Source organism: Vipera ursinii, assembly GCF_947247035.1.
Source record: "Vipera ursinii genome assembly, chromosome: 1".
NCBI classification, from domain to species: domain Eukaryota; kingdom Metazoa; phylum Chordata; class Lepidosauria; order Squamata; family Viperidae; genus Vipera; species Vipera ursinii.
The window spans coordinates 282,838,556-282,856,765 of NC_139512.1; the positions used below are offsets into that span (position 1 = coordinate 282,838,556).

Sequence of the window (18,210 nt, forward strand, 5' to 3'; positions counted from 1 at the left end):
TAGTAGTAGTAGTAATAATAATAATAGTAATAATAATAATAATGGAAGAAGAAGAAGAAGAAGAAGAAGAAGAAGAAGAAGAAGAAGAAGAAGAAGAAGAAGAAGAAGAAGAAGTTGTTGTTGGAAGGGACCTTGGAGGTCATCTAGTCCAACCCCCTGCTAAGGCAGGAAACCCTATACCATTTCAGACAAATGGCTGGCCAGTCTCTTCTTAAAAACTTCCAGTGTTGGAGCATTCACCACCTCTGGAGGCAGGTTGTTCCACTGGTTAATTGTTCTAACTGTCAGGAAGTTTCTCCTTAGTTCTAGGTTGCTTCTCTCCTTGACTAGTTTCCATCCATTGCTTCTTGTCCTGCTTTCAGGTGCTTTGGAGAATAGCTTGACTCCCTCTTCTTTGTGGCAGCCCCTGAGATATTGGATCACTGCTATCATGTCACCCCTCACCCTTCTCTTAATTAAACTACACATACCCAATTCCAGCAACTGTTCCCTATATGTTTTAGCCTTCAGTCCCCCAATCATCTTTGTTGCTCTTCTCTGTACTCTTTCTAGAGTCTCAACATCTTTTTTACATCATGGTGACAATCTTTTAAACCACCACTTTATTAACTGATAGAAATAGTACACATTTTCAGTTCAGCTGTAATTTCTCTGTAACACCAAAAAGTCCTTTCTGGATGGCTACATCGTCTATTCCTTAATTGCATAGATAGAGATAGAGATGGATGGATGGATGGATGGATGGATGGATAGATAGATAGATAGATAGATAGATAGATAGATAGATAGATAGATAGACAGATAGACAAATAGACAGACAGACAGCAATCTCTAAATAATATCTTCAAAACAATTAGAAATGCATGTTGAATTTAACAACTATAGCCCTATTATATGTTTGCTTCATTGCACCACATTGCATATCCAGTCTTTCAAGTACATATAGGCCACTTGCAATAATTAATAACTATTAGAACAATAAGATCCAACAGCAATGCTAACTGAAAAAAAATAGCAGGTGCAGTTGCTAAAGTAGAATCTAAACATTTATGGTGACAAAAAGGACAAAAAGTACGATAATGTTATTTATTACTGTACTGTGCATGCTTTTTTGTTGGCCTCAATCATACATTCATTTCAGGCATATTAAGGAATTCATCATGCAAAACATGTAAGTAGGTCAGGAATCCACAGTAGAGAAGCAGACTGGCTTCAGGTTGATTCCAGCTTGGCAAAGGAGTGAGACAGGGTTGATACTCTCCTCTTATTTGGAAAAGTTTCTCAGATGTCATAATGTGTCAATATCTACAAAGATACTTAGAGCATTGTTGGTGTTGTCAGCCATTCAGTCGTGCCTGACCCTTGGCCACTCTATGGATCAGCCCTCTCCATGCCCCTCTGTCTCGTACCACCTCCTTCAGATCTGCCACGGTCATCCTGATGTCATCCTTTATAGGGTCCATCCATCTGGTACTAGAGCAGCCCCTTCTCCTTTTTCTGCTCATCACTCCCAGCATGACTGATTTTTTCAAGTGAATCAGCATGACATAGCCAAAGTATGATAGCTTTTGTTTGGCTTCAAGTTATATTGAGACTCAGTCTAGGACTTTTTTGTTTGTGCTTTTTGTAGTCTATACGATGCATAATAATCATCGCCAGCACCACAGTTCACAGTTCACTTAGATGCTTAGAGCAGAGGTCCCCAACCTTTTGGGCACCAGGAACTGGTTCCGTGGAGAGAGGTTTTTTTGCAGACCAGAGGGTGGGTGGTTTTGTGTGCTGCCTGCATCTCGTGTCTGGGGCTTTGCTTGTTTGCGCGGACCGATTGCTAGCATGCAATGGCCCGGTACTGGTCCACGGACTGGGGGTTGGGAACCCTTGGCTTAGAGCACCCATCTATAAATCCAGTTTTGGTCACCACAATGTAAAAAAGATGTTGAGACTCTAGAAAGAGTACAGAGAAGAGCAACAAAGATGGTTAGGGGACTGGAGACTAAAACATATAAGGAACGGCTGCTGGAATTGGGTATGTCTAGTTTAATGAAGAGAAGGACGAGGGGGGACATGATAGCAGTGTTCCAATATCTCAGGGGCTGCCACAAAGAGGAAGGACTCAAACTATTCTCCAAAGTGCCCAAAGGCAGGACAAGAAGCAATGGATGGAAACTAATCAAGGAGAGAAGCAACCTAGAACTAAGGAGAAACTTCCTGATAGTTAGAACAATTAACCAGTGGAACAACCTGCCTCCAGAAGCTGTGAATGCTCCAACACTGGAAGTTTTTAAGAAGAGACTGGACAGCCATTTGTCTGAAATGGTATAAGGTTTCCTGCCTGAGCAGGGGGTTAGACTAGATGACCTCCAAGGTCCCTTCCAACTAATAATAATAATAACAACAACAACAACAACAACAACAATAATAATAATAATAATAATATTTTACATAGCAAACAAGAGACAAATGGGTATGTTATATATATAAATAGCAATGCTCCTTTTTAGAATACTATTAAACCTTTGTTAGGTATATCCATATTTTGTGATATACAATTTTTTTTAAATCCCATTTATATCCCGCCCTTCTCCGAAGACTCAGGGCGGCTTACAATTTAAAGCACAAATCAATGTGCTTAGCAATAGCCTTCATTCTATGTATATGCCTGCTTATTAGGGCTTTCAGGCCCCCCCAAGCAGTATTATTACAAAGTCAGCTTATTGCCCCCAACAATCTGGGTCCTCATTTTAACTACCTCGGAAGGATGGAAGGCTGAGTCAACCTTGAGCCTGGTGGGATGCGAACCTGCACTAATTGCAGGCAGCTGGTGTTACTTAAGGAGGCATTAGCCCACTGCTCCACCATGTATGTATACATACATACATATATATAATTTTTCCCCAAGCTCTTAAAATATTGGAACTGGAAACAAATGTTACTTACATGAGACTATATCCAAATAAAATCAAACCTGAAAGTAAGGGATTAACCAGATAATATCCTCAAACCAGCAGTCCTCCACTGATGTTCAGAATTTCTCCTGTGAATCATGAGGTTGGCCTGCACAAGCCAAAGGCTTGTAAATCAGTAATGTCTTTGACAGCCTAGTGAGGCTCAGATAATAGCAACACACTCATTGGTTCTGACTATATTAATCAGGAGCCCTGGAGGCAAATTACATGTCACATGCAGTGCTTAAGATCAATGAACCTTCATCCTGAATTCCATAGAGCTGAAGATTGATTGATTGATTATGTACCATTAAGTCAGTGTTGACTCTTTGCAACTATTATTATTAAATATTATTAAATTAAATATTATTAAATATTATTAAATTAAAACTACTTAGATAATCTGCACACAAATAATTGGCGTTTAAAAAATGTTTCAGTTGATATCTGTTGTCTTTTTGCTTCTCTCACTTGTCTGTGTAGAGTCTAACCTGTATACAAATATTATTTCCAACTGTATATAAAGTATGTTTTATTTTGGAAATGAAATGTTATAACTAGTAATATTTTTCTTTCATTATATTCTAGTCATCTTCTCTGTATACCACTTTCGATGAAGTAAGTTCCTTATAAGAGTCTTTGAATTATTTGATAAAGTGCTAGCCAATTGTTTTTTTAAACTCAGCATGTTAAAATTACAGTATGGAAAATTCAGTGAATACATTTTTTAAAATATATTGTTGAGATATTAAGCTTTATAATACTACAATAGCCTGCGTGTCTTACAAGAAGAAAGATAGAAAGCATTTCATAAATGGGGAGAAAAAGCATACAACAATTACAACAATGCATCTCTTCTTTGCTAGGCCTAAATTAGTTTCTAATCAATACTATTCAGTAGAGTCAGCATAATTGGATTTAATATCCAATTAAAGATTGGATGCTGCATATTTATGGTATAGAACAGGGGTGTTAAACTGCCGGCCCGCGGGCCAGATGCATCATCCAGAAGCCGCACCCACCCCATTGCCGGCAATGGTCAAAAGGCTCCGATACATTGTGTGACGTCACGTGACGTCACAAGTTTGACATGTCTGGTATAGAATGTAGCATGTTACTCCTTGCTCAACTTGGGAGGAAATACAGTGCTTGCTAGAGAAGTATATTTTTATGGTCCCATATAAATGCTGTTCTGGACTACTATTTTCTATAAATTCTATTGACTAATTTCAATATATTTTTATTAGCCAGGCTTTATGATACAGAAGGCCCAAATCAGGTTAATTTTGAGTGAAACTGTTTATCAGGATTCTTTTCAGACTAGCTTCTAGCATGATTTTAAGATGTTAAAATCAAGTTATAACTCTTGATTGCCCATTATTGTCTGTGCCAATAATGAAAGGAAGGGCATATCTAACAGTTCTTTTGGAACCATATAGCTGTTTTCATACATACATACCTATATAGCCATCATGCTATGAAAAGTGCAGAAGTAAATTTGTAGTACAGTATACCCCAAGGGCAAGAAAAGCTTTGTTTTATTTATTTTATTTATTAAATTTATATGCTGCCCATCCCACATTATCTCCATCCTGTTCAACCTCTTCAGTGTAATCTGGGTTCTTGTCTAAACAAGAGACTATCTTGTTAACCAACATGATCTGGCCTGCATTTCACCAACAAAGAGATACGTGCCATATATTGTTCTATATGTTGGAATTTGCATCTTGAAGTGTTATAACCCATATTGTCCTAGGCAGAAACAAAGTATAAAGTGAAATGTCAACATCTACCTTGTTCCCCTAATCACTTTGTAAAGGTGAGACATGGATGTACTAACTACCCTATTTTGCATTGTCACGTCCTAAAAGGCATTGGCACAATCTAATGTTTCCAAGAAAGATATAGCAAAAATGTGCGCAAATGCTGCAGTGGCCAGAACTTAGTCAATTCTGCCTGATTTTTCTTAGATAAGTTCCCAGAGTTCCATTGCAAGCCTCTGCTCCTATTAAATCGAAACCTATTCCATTAATTCTTAAATGTATTTCACATCCCTTATTTTTCCTATGTAGATACTAGCAAAACAGTTGAATAATGAAAAAATGAATCAGCTCCCCGGAGTCCTTGGTGAATCAGCAATGGTGATGTAATTAAGTTTTGGGGTTTTCAGTTGGGAATGCTGAATACTTTTAGGTTCACAAATTCATGCTTTATACAAGTTTCTGGCAATAAGCCTAATTGGCATTATAAATCTAAAATGGCAATATAGTTTCACTGTATAGTGCAGTGTTATCTTTGATCAGTCTTATGTGGAAGACTGGAAGCTATATAGATTTCTGTATTCATATGCAACATTCAGGCTTTTAAAATTGGGGAAAAATCATATCTTATTTTTTTTTAAAAGAATACAGTTATGGAAATGTGAGAATGCTACACATATACAGAGTTTGGCATTCAGTTTTCATTATCAAAGAAGAAAAATGATTTAAGTAGTTTCTTTGTAACTATTGCAAAAAATGGCAATTAAGGGTTGCTATTTTGGGTTGGGTTTTGACTTCTCCCAAGGTTTTCTTGGATGTATGACTGTAAACAACAGGAATATTTGAAGTAGATCAAATGATGATGAGAAAAAAAATCATCTTATTGGCACATTTTGGCAGGAATTTCTTTGGGATTTTTTGAACCATCAAGAAGGCCCACGTGTTAGAGACCATCTGAGCCATGGAGAAATCAACTTAAATCACTTCCCAAGAGAAATAGCAAATTCCATGCTTTCATTTTCTATTACGCTCCTCTGCAGATTTTCACGGGATGACCTGGCTTCCATTAAGGTAAGGAACATGCCAACTTTCACTAAATTTTAAACTACATTAAAATTACCGTATTTTTCGGACCATAAGACGCACTTTTTCCCCCCAAAAGTGGGGGGGGGAAACGAGGGTGCGTCTTATGGTCCAAAGGTGATCCGTATGGCCAGCCCCAACCTCTGCAAGTGGAGCATGAATCGGCACGTGCTGAGAAACGCCGATCTCACACTCCTTCATTCTCCCTTGCTCGGTTTCAGCTTCCCTTGCTACAAGAGAAAGCAGGCTGAAACGGAGTGAGGAGATTGCCAGGAATGCGAATCGGCTGATCTCGTGCTGCTGCAATCTGCCTCGTTTCAGCTTGCTTTCTCTTGTAGCAAGGGAAGCTGAAACCGAGCGAGGGAGTTTGCAGGAGCGCGAGATCGGCCAATTCGCATTTCTGGCAATCTCCTCACTCCGTTTCAGCCTGCTTTCTCTTGTAGCAAGGGAAGCTGAAACCGAGCGAGGGAGTTTGCAGGAGCGCGAGATCGGCCGATTCGCATTTCTGGCAATCTCCCTCACTCCGTTTCAGCTTGCTTTCTGCAAGAGAAAGCCGGGCTGCAGGGCCGCCTCCGCGGGTACTGCTCAAATGCAGAGAGGGAAGGACAAAGAGGGAGGGAGGGAAGGAAGGAAGGAAGGAAGGAGGAAGGAAGGAAGGAAGGAAGGAAGGAAGGAAGGGACAATGGGAGAGGGAGGGAGAGAAAGAGAGAGGGAGAGAGAGAGAAGGAGAAAGAATTTTTTTCTTGTTTTCTTGCTCTAAAAACTGGGTGCGTCTTATGGTCTGGTGCGTCTTATGGTCCGAAAAATACGGTATGCTGTTGTAGCTTTCAAATCCAAATATTTATGTATTTAGAGTATACGGTCTCCTTGTTCTATATAGCATATCTGTATGTTTTGTAAATCTCTGTTTATGGAGACAGAGCAACCTGGTGGGCTACCTGTAGCCCTACTTTTTAGATGGCCATTTGATTGTCACATTCCCTGAAAAGTTATTTCCAAAGGGGAAATTGCTATCCTGAATATCATTTAACGTAACATAAAGGAATAGAGCCAAAAGTAAATCCAACTATTTGTCTTTTTATATGAATTTTTAAAGAAGGAGGGAGCAAAACTACCTTCGTTCCTTTTCCCGGTTTTCTATGATTCTTATTGGCTTCTTATTTATTTATTTTTATAATTCAGAGACGTTCTCAGATCAGATATGCATATGTATGTAACATTCAATATTCGTCACAGTATTATATTCCCTTTCAAGAAAAGCAGTGTTGTGCAAAGTTGAGAAAAGGAGTATGAAGTAATAAGCAAAAAAAACCCCAAGGCATAATTCTTATATAAGGCACAAGAAAAAGAAAAGGAAAAAATTTATATGCATATACCACGGTGCTGTTCCATTTGAGAATAAGCAGTGACATGTAAAGTGCAGAAAAAGAGTAGAAAGGAATAAGCAAAATAAATTTAAGACAAAAAATAAGAAAAGTAAACATAGCTGAATATTTTAAATCAACACTATTCACTATATAAATATCTTTCTATCCTTGCAAATCATTATACCTTCCACCACATCCATTCACAGTTCATATGTTGCCTTTTATTCTTTATAATTGTCACCTCTGTCTTTTTGAGGATTGTTTCAACAAACAATTTCACAATTGAGAGGTATTTTGGTACTTTTATTTTGTAATAAACCTGTGAACTCATTTCAGTGCATTGCCCTTAATTTCAGCAGGAATTTATTTGCGAAAATGCTTGAAATAAGGTTGTATTTTATAATTTACTTTAACATGTCTTTAAACCAGGAACACGAATTCTTAAAACTGTTAATGACTTGTGCAAATAATTACTGTACCAGGTTTCATCCAATAATTCAGCTTAAAAAACAGGTACGTAGTAGTCTTTTTTGCCACTGTTGCTTTGAATTTATACTAGCAGCTTTATATTGAATAAAATGATACAATATTATAAATTGAATTAAACGTAATATTCAATTAAAATAAATGGAATATTATTAAATTGAATAGCCCTATTAATTAATATTGCTTTAAATCATGTTGATGAAAGTGTGAGATTTGCACATAAAAAGGAAGCCCAGCTTGAGTGGTCCTTAGTGCTCTCAGACCTTGATTGTTTTCTTGCAGACGTTTCATTACCCAAACTAGGTTAACATCATCAGTATTAGTCCAGCATGTTAAGTCATTGTTTGACAGCACCTGAGGTTTTATTGAAAATTATAGACAGTCCAAAAAGTTTAATCAGGTATAGATTTATATTTTTTTTATTTCAGAAAAAAAAATTATTAGTAAATCTGTGCATTGGCATGGATCCTGAACATTCAAGAGGAAATCTCCTTTTGATTGCAGTGATGTAGATAGGAAACTATTGGGAAAACATTCCCACATGTCCTATTAAAAGCAACAAAACCCAGCAGCTGAACAGTGGCGTCGGTGTTTATTGATCTGCAGTTAGGGAGCATTCTCAGTAAGAGAAGGCAGAAGTTAGAACAAGCAATTCTAATAGCTTTTAGCCTATTCTAAAGATGGCTTTAGTTACATCTTTGCTGATTCTGAGGCCCTGTAGCACAACATGTTTGAGATCATGGGATTTTCTTGAATCATTAGTTTAATACAGACATGTCAAACACAAGGCCTGGGGGCCGGATCCGGCCCGTGAAGTGGTTTCATGTGGCCCGCGAAGCCATCCTGGAAACAGTGAGGGAACAGCCCCCACTGCCTTGGCCCTGGCCCAGAGGCCCTCCTTCTGCCAGAGACCCTCAGATCTGTCCCACTCCTGCCCAGGCGCCCATAGGCACCCTTGATGCGAACGATGTAGAGCTGGCCACGCCCACCCAGTAGGCCATAAGCACTCTAGCCACGCCCACCCAGTAGGCCACGCCCACCCTGGCCATACCCACCCGGCCCCCTGAGGGCAACCGCAATGCTGATGCAGCCCTCAATGAAATTGAGTTTGACACCCCTGGTTTAATGAAAGTAAGATAGATTGTTCTGTAATTTTTGTTTTCTCTTTCTAGATCCTGAACTGCATAAAAAGTATCACCTCTTGGCCAGATTTTCCTATAGAGCCTGAAGAACAAGAAATTTCAGGGTAATACCTTTTTTCTCCTTCCCTTCTTGGAGTCATAACCATAGGATTGAAAGAAATAGATGATGAATTTGTTTGTTGATAATTGCATGAATGATCATTACCAGTCACACTGGACTCAAGAGCCTCAAAACAGGTCTTTATGGCCTGTAAAACACTTCCAGCCCATTGTAAAATGCTGCCTGCCTCCCCCATGACATGACCACATTTAGGGCTCTTAGCAATCTGTTCATATTCATGGTTGCCAAGTGCCCTACAATCATGTGATCACCATTTGCAGTCTTCTCAGCCTTCTTTCCCAGAAAATCAATGGGAATACCAGCAGGGAAGGTTGCAGCTAGAGCATTGGATTTGAGGTCCATTCACCTCTGTACCAGTGTTTCCACCCCTCCAGATGGGACAAACTAGTAAACACCAGTATTCTGAGCCTTTCAGAACAATGGCATTTGCTAGCATTTTTTGTCAGATTTGAGATCTGTTCTTCCAGCATGTCAAAGGATTTCTCCTCTGGAGGGGAAATCTCTTGACCTGCTGGAGGATTGGACTTCAGATCAGGTGAAAATGCTAGCAAATACCATAATTGTCATGATTGTTCTCCTGGTGGGCTAAAATACAAGTTTGTTTTACACCCTTACTGGTAGACACGAAAAATTATTTGGAAATATGTGTTAGGAATGCTACAAGTGTCGGTCACTAGATCACTCCAATTTCGACTACAGTCGTTCTCTAGACACTGAGGCTATTTTAAAATCAATAAATACCACCCTGAGAGAAATACATATGTCTCAATTAGATGCCAAGCACAATGAAGAAACACAGAAAGAGAGAGGACTAAAGGAATCCTTTTATTTTTGTAAGGGATACATATCAGTAGTCAGACAAATTCTCTGGAAATAACATTTTTTAAGGGAGAAATTCTACTTTATCATGTTGTAGGGCAGAGATGAACAGTGTATAGGGCATTGAAAGCCTTGACTGTATTCCACAAAGAACATGAAAGAAAATATCAAACTGTAAATTTTAATGTGACTGAAGATAAAAAAGATTAAATGCAAATTTGGAGAGGAATTATATTAATGATCTTTTTTCAATGTAAATAAAAAATTATATCTAATTTAGATTTTGTTCAGATTCATTCAGGTGCAATATTTCTGCTTAGTTTTCAGTATAGGAAATGGGGATTGTTGGGATGTAAAGTGTTTATTGCAGTAAAATGAATAGTTATTTGTGTCTTAAAGAAAACTAAGTCTTGGGTGAGTTTGTATTGTAATAACTTATTTTTATTTTTAGGTCAGGAAGAGATACTGCCCCCTGTATTCTTATGATCAGTGATATTTTGTCTCAATTGCAGCCCTATTTGTCTGTGAATGTTACACTATTAGGTGATCCCGTAAACAATCTGCTAACTGAGAAGTAAGTTTTATAAGATATTGTGGGCCCTTTTTCAAATATGAGAACACATTTTATTCTGTTAATGCTTTGTTATTCTTTGGAGTTTCGTTTATGTTAAATATCATAATATAGCATTCAGATATTTACTGGACCAAACCCAAAAAAATAGCATTTTAGTTTGGCATGATAGATGATTCCAACCATTTTGGTTTTAAATCATAATGCACTTTGCACTGTGTTGTGGAAACTGCGTCGGTTGTGGCTTACTCAATAAATCCATGGATAAATCAATGTGATATATGAATGCAGTCATCATGTTGTTTAGCATGCATTTTTTTATAAAGTGTGCCTGGAGTTGGCTTGTCTCTGTTACTTATAATTGAATTAATACAATTTGGATTTGAATGACATTAGAAACTGCATTTAACAGAAATGGAAATAAACTTCGGAATTCCTTTATAGTTACACTAGAGACATATTAAAAAATCTTTATTTAATATGGAAGTACTCAATGTAAGAAGGGACGTGGTGGCTCAGTGGGTGAGGATGCTGAGCTTGTCGATCAGAAGGTCGGCAGTTTGGCAGGTCGAATCCCGAGTGCCACATAACAGAGTGAGCGCCTGTTACTCATCCCAGCTTCTGCCAACCTAGCAGTTCGAAAGCACGTAAAAATGCAAGTAGAAAAATAGGGACCACTACGGTGGGAAGGTAACAGCGTTCCATGCGCCTTTGGCGTCTAGTCATGCCGGCCACATGACCACAGAGACATCCTCGGACAAGCGCTGGCTCTTCGGCTTTGAAACGGAGATGAGCACCGGCCCCTAGAATTGGAAACGACTAGCACGCATGTGCGGGGGAGCCTTTACCTTTACCTTTTACTCAATGTAAACTTTTTTATATTCATAGAAAGATGATATTTGCTATAAGTAATAACTAATTTTATTGCAACCTTTTTTTCTGTTCAGATTACTGACTGAACTTTGTAGCAAGCACAGTCATACCCTTTTCTCTCCACGAACCGTCTTGGAAACCATTGTGGTGCTTCGCCAGATAAGCACCCGTTGCCATCATGTTTCATGTCAAGTCATTTTAATTTATGAAACCAGATATAAACAGTGGATAAAAAAGTCACTGAGATCTCGCCAACGACTTACCTTTCTACGCATGAGAAGAAGGTGGGAAGTATCTTACTTTTAAGAGAATGAGAATTTTAACGGAAGGTAGTTTTAAAATAAACTAAGAAAGTAATTTTAATACTGTACAAAACTACATTTTTGTAACACTAACCTGATCCTTCCAAAGTTAATATCATTAATTGTCATGAAAGGGTCTCATTGAAATGAGTGAGATTTAGCGGTATGTTAATGTAGCTAGAATATCAGCATATTGCTAGGGAAATCTGGGTTCATTCAGTTGATGCTAACTGATCTTCAGCTGGTAAACAAATCCCAATCTGATTTTCTTAGGAATGATACCTTGAATTCTTAGGAGAAAAAATGGGATATAGATTTAATAAAATGGTAAAGTTGTGGCTAATTTGGAACAGAATGTGAGCTTAATAAGAGCAGCTTATTAAAATATTATTTTAAAAAAATTAAGGGGGAAAGCTGATAGGAAGAGATTTTCAAACAGCATGTATATATACATATACATGTACATATAAATATACATACATATACATATATATATATGTATGTATGTATGTATGTATGTATGCATGTAGATCTTGGTGTGTACGAATATATACATGTCAGCACCCCACCGTCCTGTGCGCTCCCACAGAGAGGGCCTCCTCAGGGTGCCACCGCTCAAGGAATGTCGGCTGGTGGCCCCCAGGGGGAGGGCATTCTCAGTGGGTGCGCCAGCCCTCTGGAACACCTTACCTACCGAAATCCGGATGGCCCCTGACCTCCGTACCTTCCGTCGCGACTTAAAAACTTTTTTGTTCCAGCAGGCTGGCCTGGCATGATAGCGTTAATTGGGGTCCCAGTTTGTGTTCATTAGTGTTTCTTATTATTTTATTGTTCGGTCTGTATACTTCGTCCTTCCTCTGTACACCGCCCCGAGTCCCTCGGGAGAAGGGCGGTTTATAAAAACTAATAAATAAATAAATAAATAAATAAATATATATGTGTGTGTGTGTGTGTATATGTGTGTGTGTAGTGTGTATATGTATATATGGGACGCAGTGGCTAAGTGGGTTAGGACGCTGAGCTTGTCGATCAGAAGGTTGGCAGTTTGGCGGGTCGAATCCCAAGTGCTGCGTAACAGAGTGAGCGCCTGTTACTCGTCCCAGCTTCTGCCAACCTAGTAGTTCGAAAGCACGTAAAAATGCAAGTAGAAAAATAGGGACCACTCCGGTGGGAAGGTAACAGCGTTCTGTGCGCCTTTGGCGTCTAGTCATGCCGGCCACATGACCACGGAGACGTCCTTGGACAAGCGCTGGCTCGGCAATTTCAGCTTTTTTATATTGTATGTTCTCCAGATGCACTTCCTGGCTTTATTATTTTGGGTCCATGTAATATTATTTTAGTGTTAACTGTTTTAGATGTACACTTAGTTACTTGCTTTATTTTTTCTTCCAGTATCAAATTTCTCTCCCCAGTTTTGCAACTCATTTTAATCTTGATTACCCTGGAGCTAGTGAACATTCATATGATTTGCAGAAAAAATACTTTTGAACGTCAAAAATACTTAAAGTGAGTATAATGTTCTTTTCTTGCAGAATATTCTAGCGTTAAATGTTTTTTTTTCATTAACAATTATCTGGTATATACCAGTAATTTACAATTCTTTGTTTTCTTATATCATTCTATTTTTAAAAGCACTCTGTGTCTAAAGATGCACATTAAGGATATCATTGCATTTAAAATATATTTCTTCATTTGTTGTTCTTGCTGCTGTTTTTTTCTTTAAATAGCTGCTTGGACTGAATTAGATTTAGAACTATGGTAGATATAAAACATGATTTTTTGAAAGCTATGAAATGGTACAAATTCAATGCTGTCACAGATTTGATATAATGTTTGAATGGCACTCATTATTTAAAACTGCAGCCCTACACATATTTAATCAGCAGGGGAAGTTACAGTGAGAAACTGCAAACTGACTATTTGAAAGGGAGGGATGCAAGCTGCTGGCTGATCTTATTTTCTATTTTCAGACTAACTAAGAAAGCAACAATAGTTCTTTTAGCTAAACATATTGCTTTTAAATGCCAAGTCAATTATTTTATAAGGTACATCAGCATTTTCTAATCTAGCCAACAGTAAGATATGTGGGCTTTCAGTTCCCAGCATACTTAGCATTGACCATATTGAATGGGGAATTCTGGGAGTTGAAGTCCATATATCATAAGGTTGCCCAGGTTGAGAAACATCTAATATTTGTTCCTTTTCGAAATTGGATGACAGAAAGAAGAGGGGAGTGTTCATCCACGGTACTGCAGACTTAAACTAGACAGGAGGGAAGTGGAGCTAATGCTATGTAGGAATTCATTCCTGCCATCTGTTGTGTGCAGACTTCTGAATTAGGGTGTCTGGGACAATGTAAGAATACTGATAGTGTACGATCTACCCCCTAGCCTAATATTTTGCCTACCTGAACTAGTAGAGTTGATCTAAGACGGGTGTCAAATTGCCGGCCCATGAGCTGGACGCATCACCAGGAAAGTGAGACCACCCCATTGCCGGCAATGGGGAAAAAGCTCCAATATGTCGCACGACATCATGTGACGTCGTGAGTTTGACATGTCTGATCTAAGACATGATGTTGGTGGAGCATCTTAGATAGGATTTCATGGTCCATGTAAAGTTTGCTCAGGTGTGACTAAGGATTTCACATTCTGTACAGTGGTTTCATGCAAAAATGGGCATGATAAAGGACCAAAATGGCAGGCACCTAACAGAGGCAGAAGAGATTTAGAAGAACTATACAAGAACGAGCTTAACATCCCTGATAGCCACAATGAGGTGGTCACTGACCTTGAGCCAGACATCCTAGAATGTGAAGTTAAGTGGGCCTTAGAAAAGCTGAGCAACAACAAAGCTAGTGGAGGTGACAGTATTCCAGCTGAGCTATTCAAAATCTTAAAAGACGATGCAGTAAAAGTGCTACACTCAATTTGCGAGCAAATTTGGAAAACTCAACAGTGGCCACAGGATTGGAAGAGATCAGTTTACATTCCAATTCCAAAGAAAGGCAGTGACAAAGAATGTTCAAACTATCGCACCATTGCACTCATTTCACATGCTAGTAAAGTTATGCTTAAAATCCTACAAGCTAGACTCTAGCAGTATGTGGATCGAGAACTACCAGAAGTACAGGCAGGATTTCGAAGAGGTAGAGGAACTAGAGATCAAATGGCCAACATACGCTGGATCATGGAGAAAGCTAGAGAGTTCCAGAAAAACATCTACTTCTGCTTCATTGACTATGCTAAAGCCTTTGATTGTGTGGATCATAACAAACTGTGGCAAGTTCTTAAAGAGATGGGAGTACCAGACCATCTTATTTGTCTCTTTGAGAAACCTATATGCGGGTCAAGAAGCAACAGTGAGAACTGGACACGGAACCACTGATTGGTTCAGAATTGGGAAAGGAGTCCGGCAAGGCTGTATGCTGTTGCCCTGCCTATTTAACTTATATGCAGAGCACATCATGTAAAAGGCAGGGCTAGATGAATCAAAAGTTGGAATTAAGATTGCTGGGAGAAATATCAACAACCTAAGATATGCAGATGATACCACTCTAATGGCAGAAAGTGAAGAAAAACTAAAGAGCCTCTTGTTGCGGGTGAAGAAGGACAGCGCAAAAGTTGGGTTGAAACTTAACATTAAGAAAACCAGGATCATGGCATCCAGCCCTCTCTATTCCTGGCAAATAGATGGGGAAGAAATGGAGGTAGTGACAGATTTTATTTTCCTGGGCTCCAAGATCACTGCAGATGGGGACTGCAGCCAAGAAATTAAAAGACGCTTGCTCCTGGGGAGGAAAGCCATGGCAAATCTAGACAGCACACTAAAGAGCAGAGACATCATCACCCTGTCAACAAAAGTGTGTATAGTCAAGGCTATGGTCTTCCCAGTTGCAATGTATGGCAGTGAAAATTGGACCATAAGAAAGGCTGAGCGCCAAAGAATTGAAGCCTTTGAACTATGGTGCTGGAGAAGACTCCTGCGAGTCCCTTGGACTGCAAGGTGATCAAACTGGTCAGTCCTAGAGGAGATCAACCCTGACTGCTCTTTAGAAGGCCAGATCCTGAAGTTAAAACTCAGATAATTTGGCCACCTAATGAGAAGGAAGGACTCACTGGAGAAGAGCCTAATGCTGGGAAAGATTGAGGGCAATAGAAGAAGGGGACGACAGAGAATGAGGTGGCTGGATGGAGTCACTGAAGCAGTAGGCGTGAGCTAAAATGGACTCTAGAAGATGGTAGAGGACTGGAAGGCCTGGAGGAACATTGTCCATAGGGTCGCGATGGTCGGACATGACTTTGCAGTTAACAACAACACAGTGGTCAAGGTCCTGTTACAGTGAAGTATCTGGTCTCTTGTTTGCACTTAGCTTGTGTACCATAGGTTGCTAATTTCCTGATTTGTGGTGTTCCATAGGGTTTTGTCTTAAACCACCATGTACTTCAACATGTAGTCTCTGGGAGGTTTGGAACCATTACTATGCTAATAATACCCAGGTCTACGTTATTTATCACACAGCTCCAAGGAATCAGTAATCAGCCTTTTCTATTAATAAGAACTTTTTAAAGAAAAATAACAAATCCAGACGAGGAGAGTTGTTAGTAAATAAACTGGATCTAGGGATAGGATACCAATTGTCTTGGATAGATGTACTGTCTCTGAAAAGATAGGAGAAGTCTTGGAGCCTTCTTTAGCTTCTCTTGTGGCTGGATCTGTAGGTTGTACCTATGGTAAGGAACACATTTGTCAAATATGCATAATATCCCAGCTACCAATGTTCTTTAGTCAGTCAGATTTGGGGATAGTCACATCCCTTGAGAACTGCAACACTCATCACGTGAGGCTGTTTTGGGAAAGTGAAGCTTGCAAGTGATACCAAATGCCGCAGCTAGTCTAAGTGGTATAAGGATCACATGATGCATAAATTGAAAGATCTGAACTGATGATAAGTTGCTTTACCAAGCAAGTTGTAAGGTTTTGGTATTGACCTTCAGTGCTCAAACAGCTTAGGATCTATAAGGATCAGTTCTTCATTATAAATCTGACTAAGAAGATGTACAGGCAGTGTTCTTCCAAAGATGGCCTATCAGAATTGAGCTTATCTGGCAAGGGAGAAGTGTTCTCTTGAGTTGCTTCCAAGCTGTGGAGTCTTCTCTTTTTCATTGTTTATAACAGGGATCTCCAAACTTGGCCCTTTCATGACTTGTGGACTTCAACTACCAGAATTCCTCAGCCAGGCATGCTTGCTGAGGAGTTCTGGGTGTTGAAGTGCACAAGTCATAAAAGGGCCAAGTTTGAAGACCCCTGCTTAGATGTATTTCTTCTGCAGGGTATTTAACAGTTAACTAATTTACAGTAATAGGTTTTAATTGGGTTTTAATTTTATAAGTACTCATTTTAATAGAAAGCTGGTTTATATATCAAATACATAATGAATTAGGGTGACTTCTGATTTAATGTCCAGCATAATTGCATTGGATATGTCCATTACTCTTATCAGCCAAAGCAAAAATGAGGTAAAAGCTTGGCAGATTTATTATGGCATAAATGATTTATGACGGTAGAACAGTCTCAAATGACTTACAAAAGACTTAATTTAAGAAATAATTTTAATCAAGTATATTGACATATTTTCATTTTGTTTTCCTCCTAGGTTCCTCAAACTGATTTTGCAGTATTTTGAGAACTTAGTGACTTACACAAGTCCAGAAAAAAATAAATGGGATGAAACCATAGTGCTTACACATAAATCGTTGATAAAAATCAGAACCTTTCTAGGAAGAGAACTGATGCTTGTACAGCTAGCTGAAACAAAGAATGTAGTTAGTCCTCATCAAAATTCTATAGGTTTAACTTAAACAGACAGTTATCATTTCTCCCCAATTTATAAAGATCAACATTTGCAAAAACTATGTGCATATATTCTCCAATGCAGTGGTGTGTAGATGTGAGTATGAAAGATTTTCTGAGCAAAAAAAAAAATTATGGCAAAGCCACTATTATCTGTTGAATATGGGTGGATGGGTATATCGGACGATGGATTAATGGATGGATCGATGGATAAATGAATAGGTTTGATGACATTAGTAAGATCAGTATTATTGCTGCTATAAATATATTTTTTATTTTTTACTAAAGTGCATTATATATGTTACCGTAAAAATGTTTTGGTAAAATATACTGATTTGTAAATTATTTTTTACAATTTTCCCTGATTAAGGTGAATAAACTGGGAGATATGAGTTACCATTATAGAGTGAAAATGTAATTGCCTGTTTCTCAGAACTCATTCTGAATTCACATTAATATTTAATTACCATTGTGATATTTTGACGACTCAGAATTGTACTATGCATCTGCATAGTACATAATACATCTCACAATTCTTTTACACCAGTCTTTGGAATTCCTTTCCTGACTGGTGCCTCTTGCACAGCCTCGCTTTATGACTGCGTTGCTTAGCCATGGAAATGCTGGTCTCATTGTATGTTGAGGACTGCATTAAAAACAAAAAAGTCTACAGTAGTATGCTTTGTTGCCAGGGAACTAAACACAAGGTGGCAGTGTAGGACAGCATGTACTCCCTTTTTGCAACCTGTAAGGACGACATAAACAGAAAATAAAAGCTCAAGAGTAGAAAGTTAGAAATCTCATTACCTTCCTTGGACCCAGGAAACGTGTAGATTTCTAAATAAAGGAATATTAAATGCGTAGGACTAAACATTCTCTTGTCAAATG

The 18,210-nt window shown here is 38.6% G+C and overlaps 1 protein-coding gene across 1 annotated transcript in view; it reads left to right on the forward strand.

Moving 5' to 3' along the window:
* Window positions 1-17,715, forward strand: part of ERMARD (ER membrane associated RNA degradation) — a 40,586-nt gene extending 22,871 nt beyond the window's left edge. The window contains exons 10-18 of the mRNA XM_083348816.1: window positions 3,534-3,563; window positions 5,018-5,086; window positions 5,606-5,776; window positions 7,585-7,668; window positions 8,814-8,887; window positions 10,175-10,297; window positions 11,242-11,451; window positions 12,862-12,975; window positions 17,126-17,715. Of these exons, the coding sequence (XP_083204942.1) occupies window positions 3,534-3,563; window positions 5,018-5,086; window positions 5,606-5,776; window positions 7,585-7,668; window positions 8,814-8,887; window positions 10,175-10,297; window positions 11,242-11,451; window positions 12,862-12,975; window positions 17,126-17,330 (1,080 nt within the window). The 3' untranslated portion in view covers window positions 17,331-17,715. The remainder of the gene's footprint in view (window positions 1-3,533; window positions 3,564-5,017; window positions 5,087-5,605; window positions 5,777-7,584; window positions 7,669-8,813; window positions 8,888-10,174; window positions 10,298-11,241; window positions 11,452-12,861; window positions 12,976-17,125) is intronic.
* The last annotated feature ends 495 nt before the right edge of the window (window positions 17,716-18,210 follow it).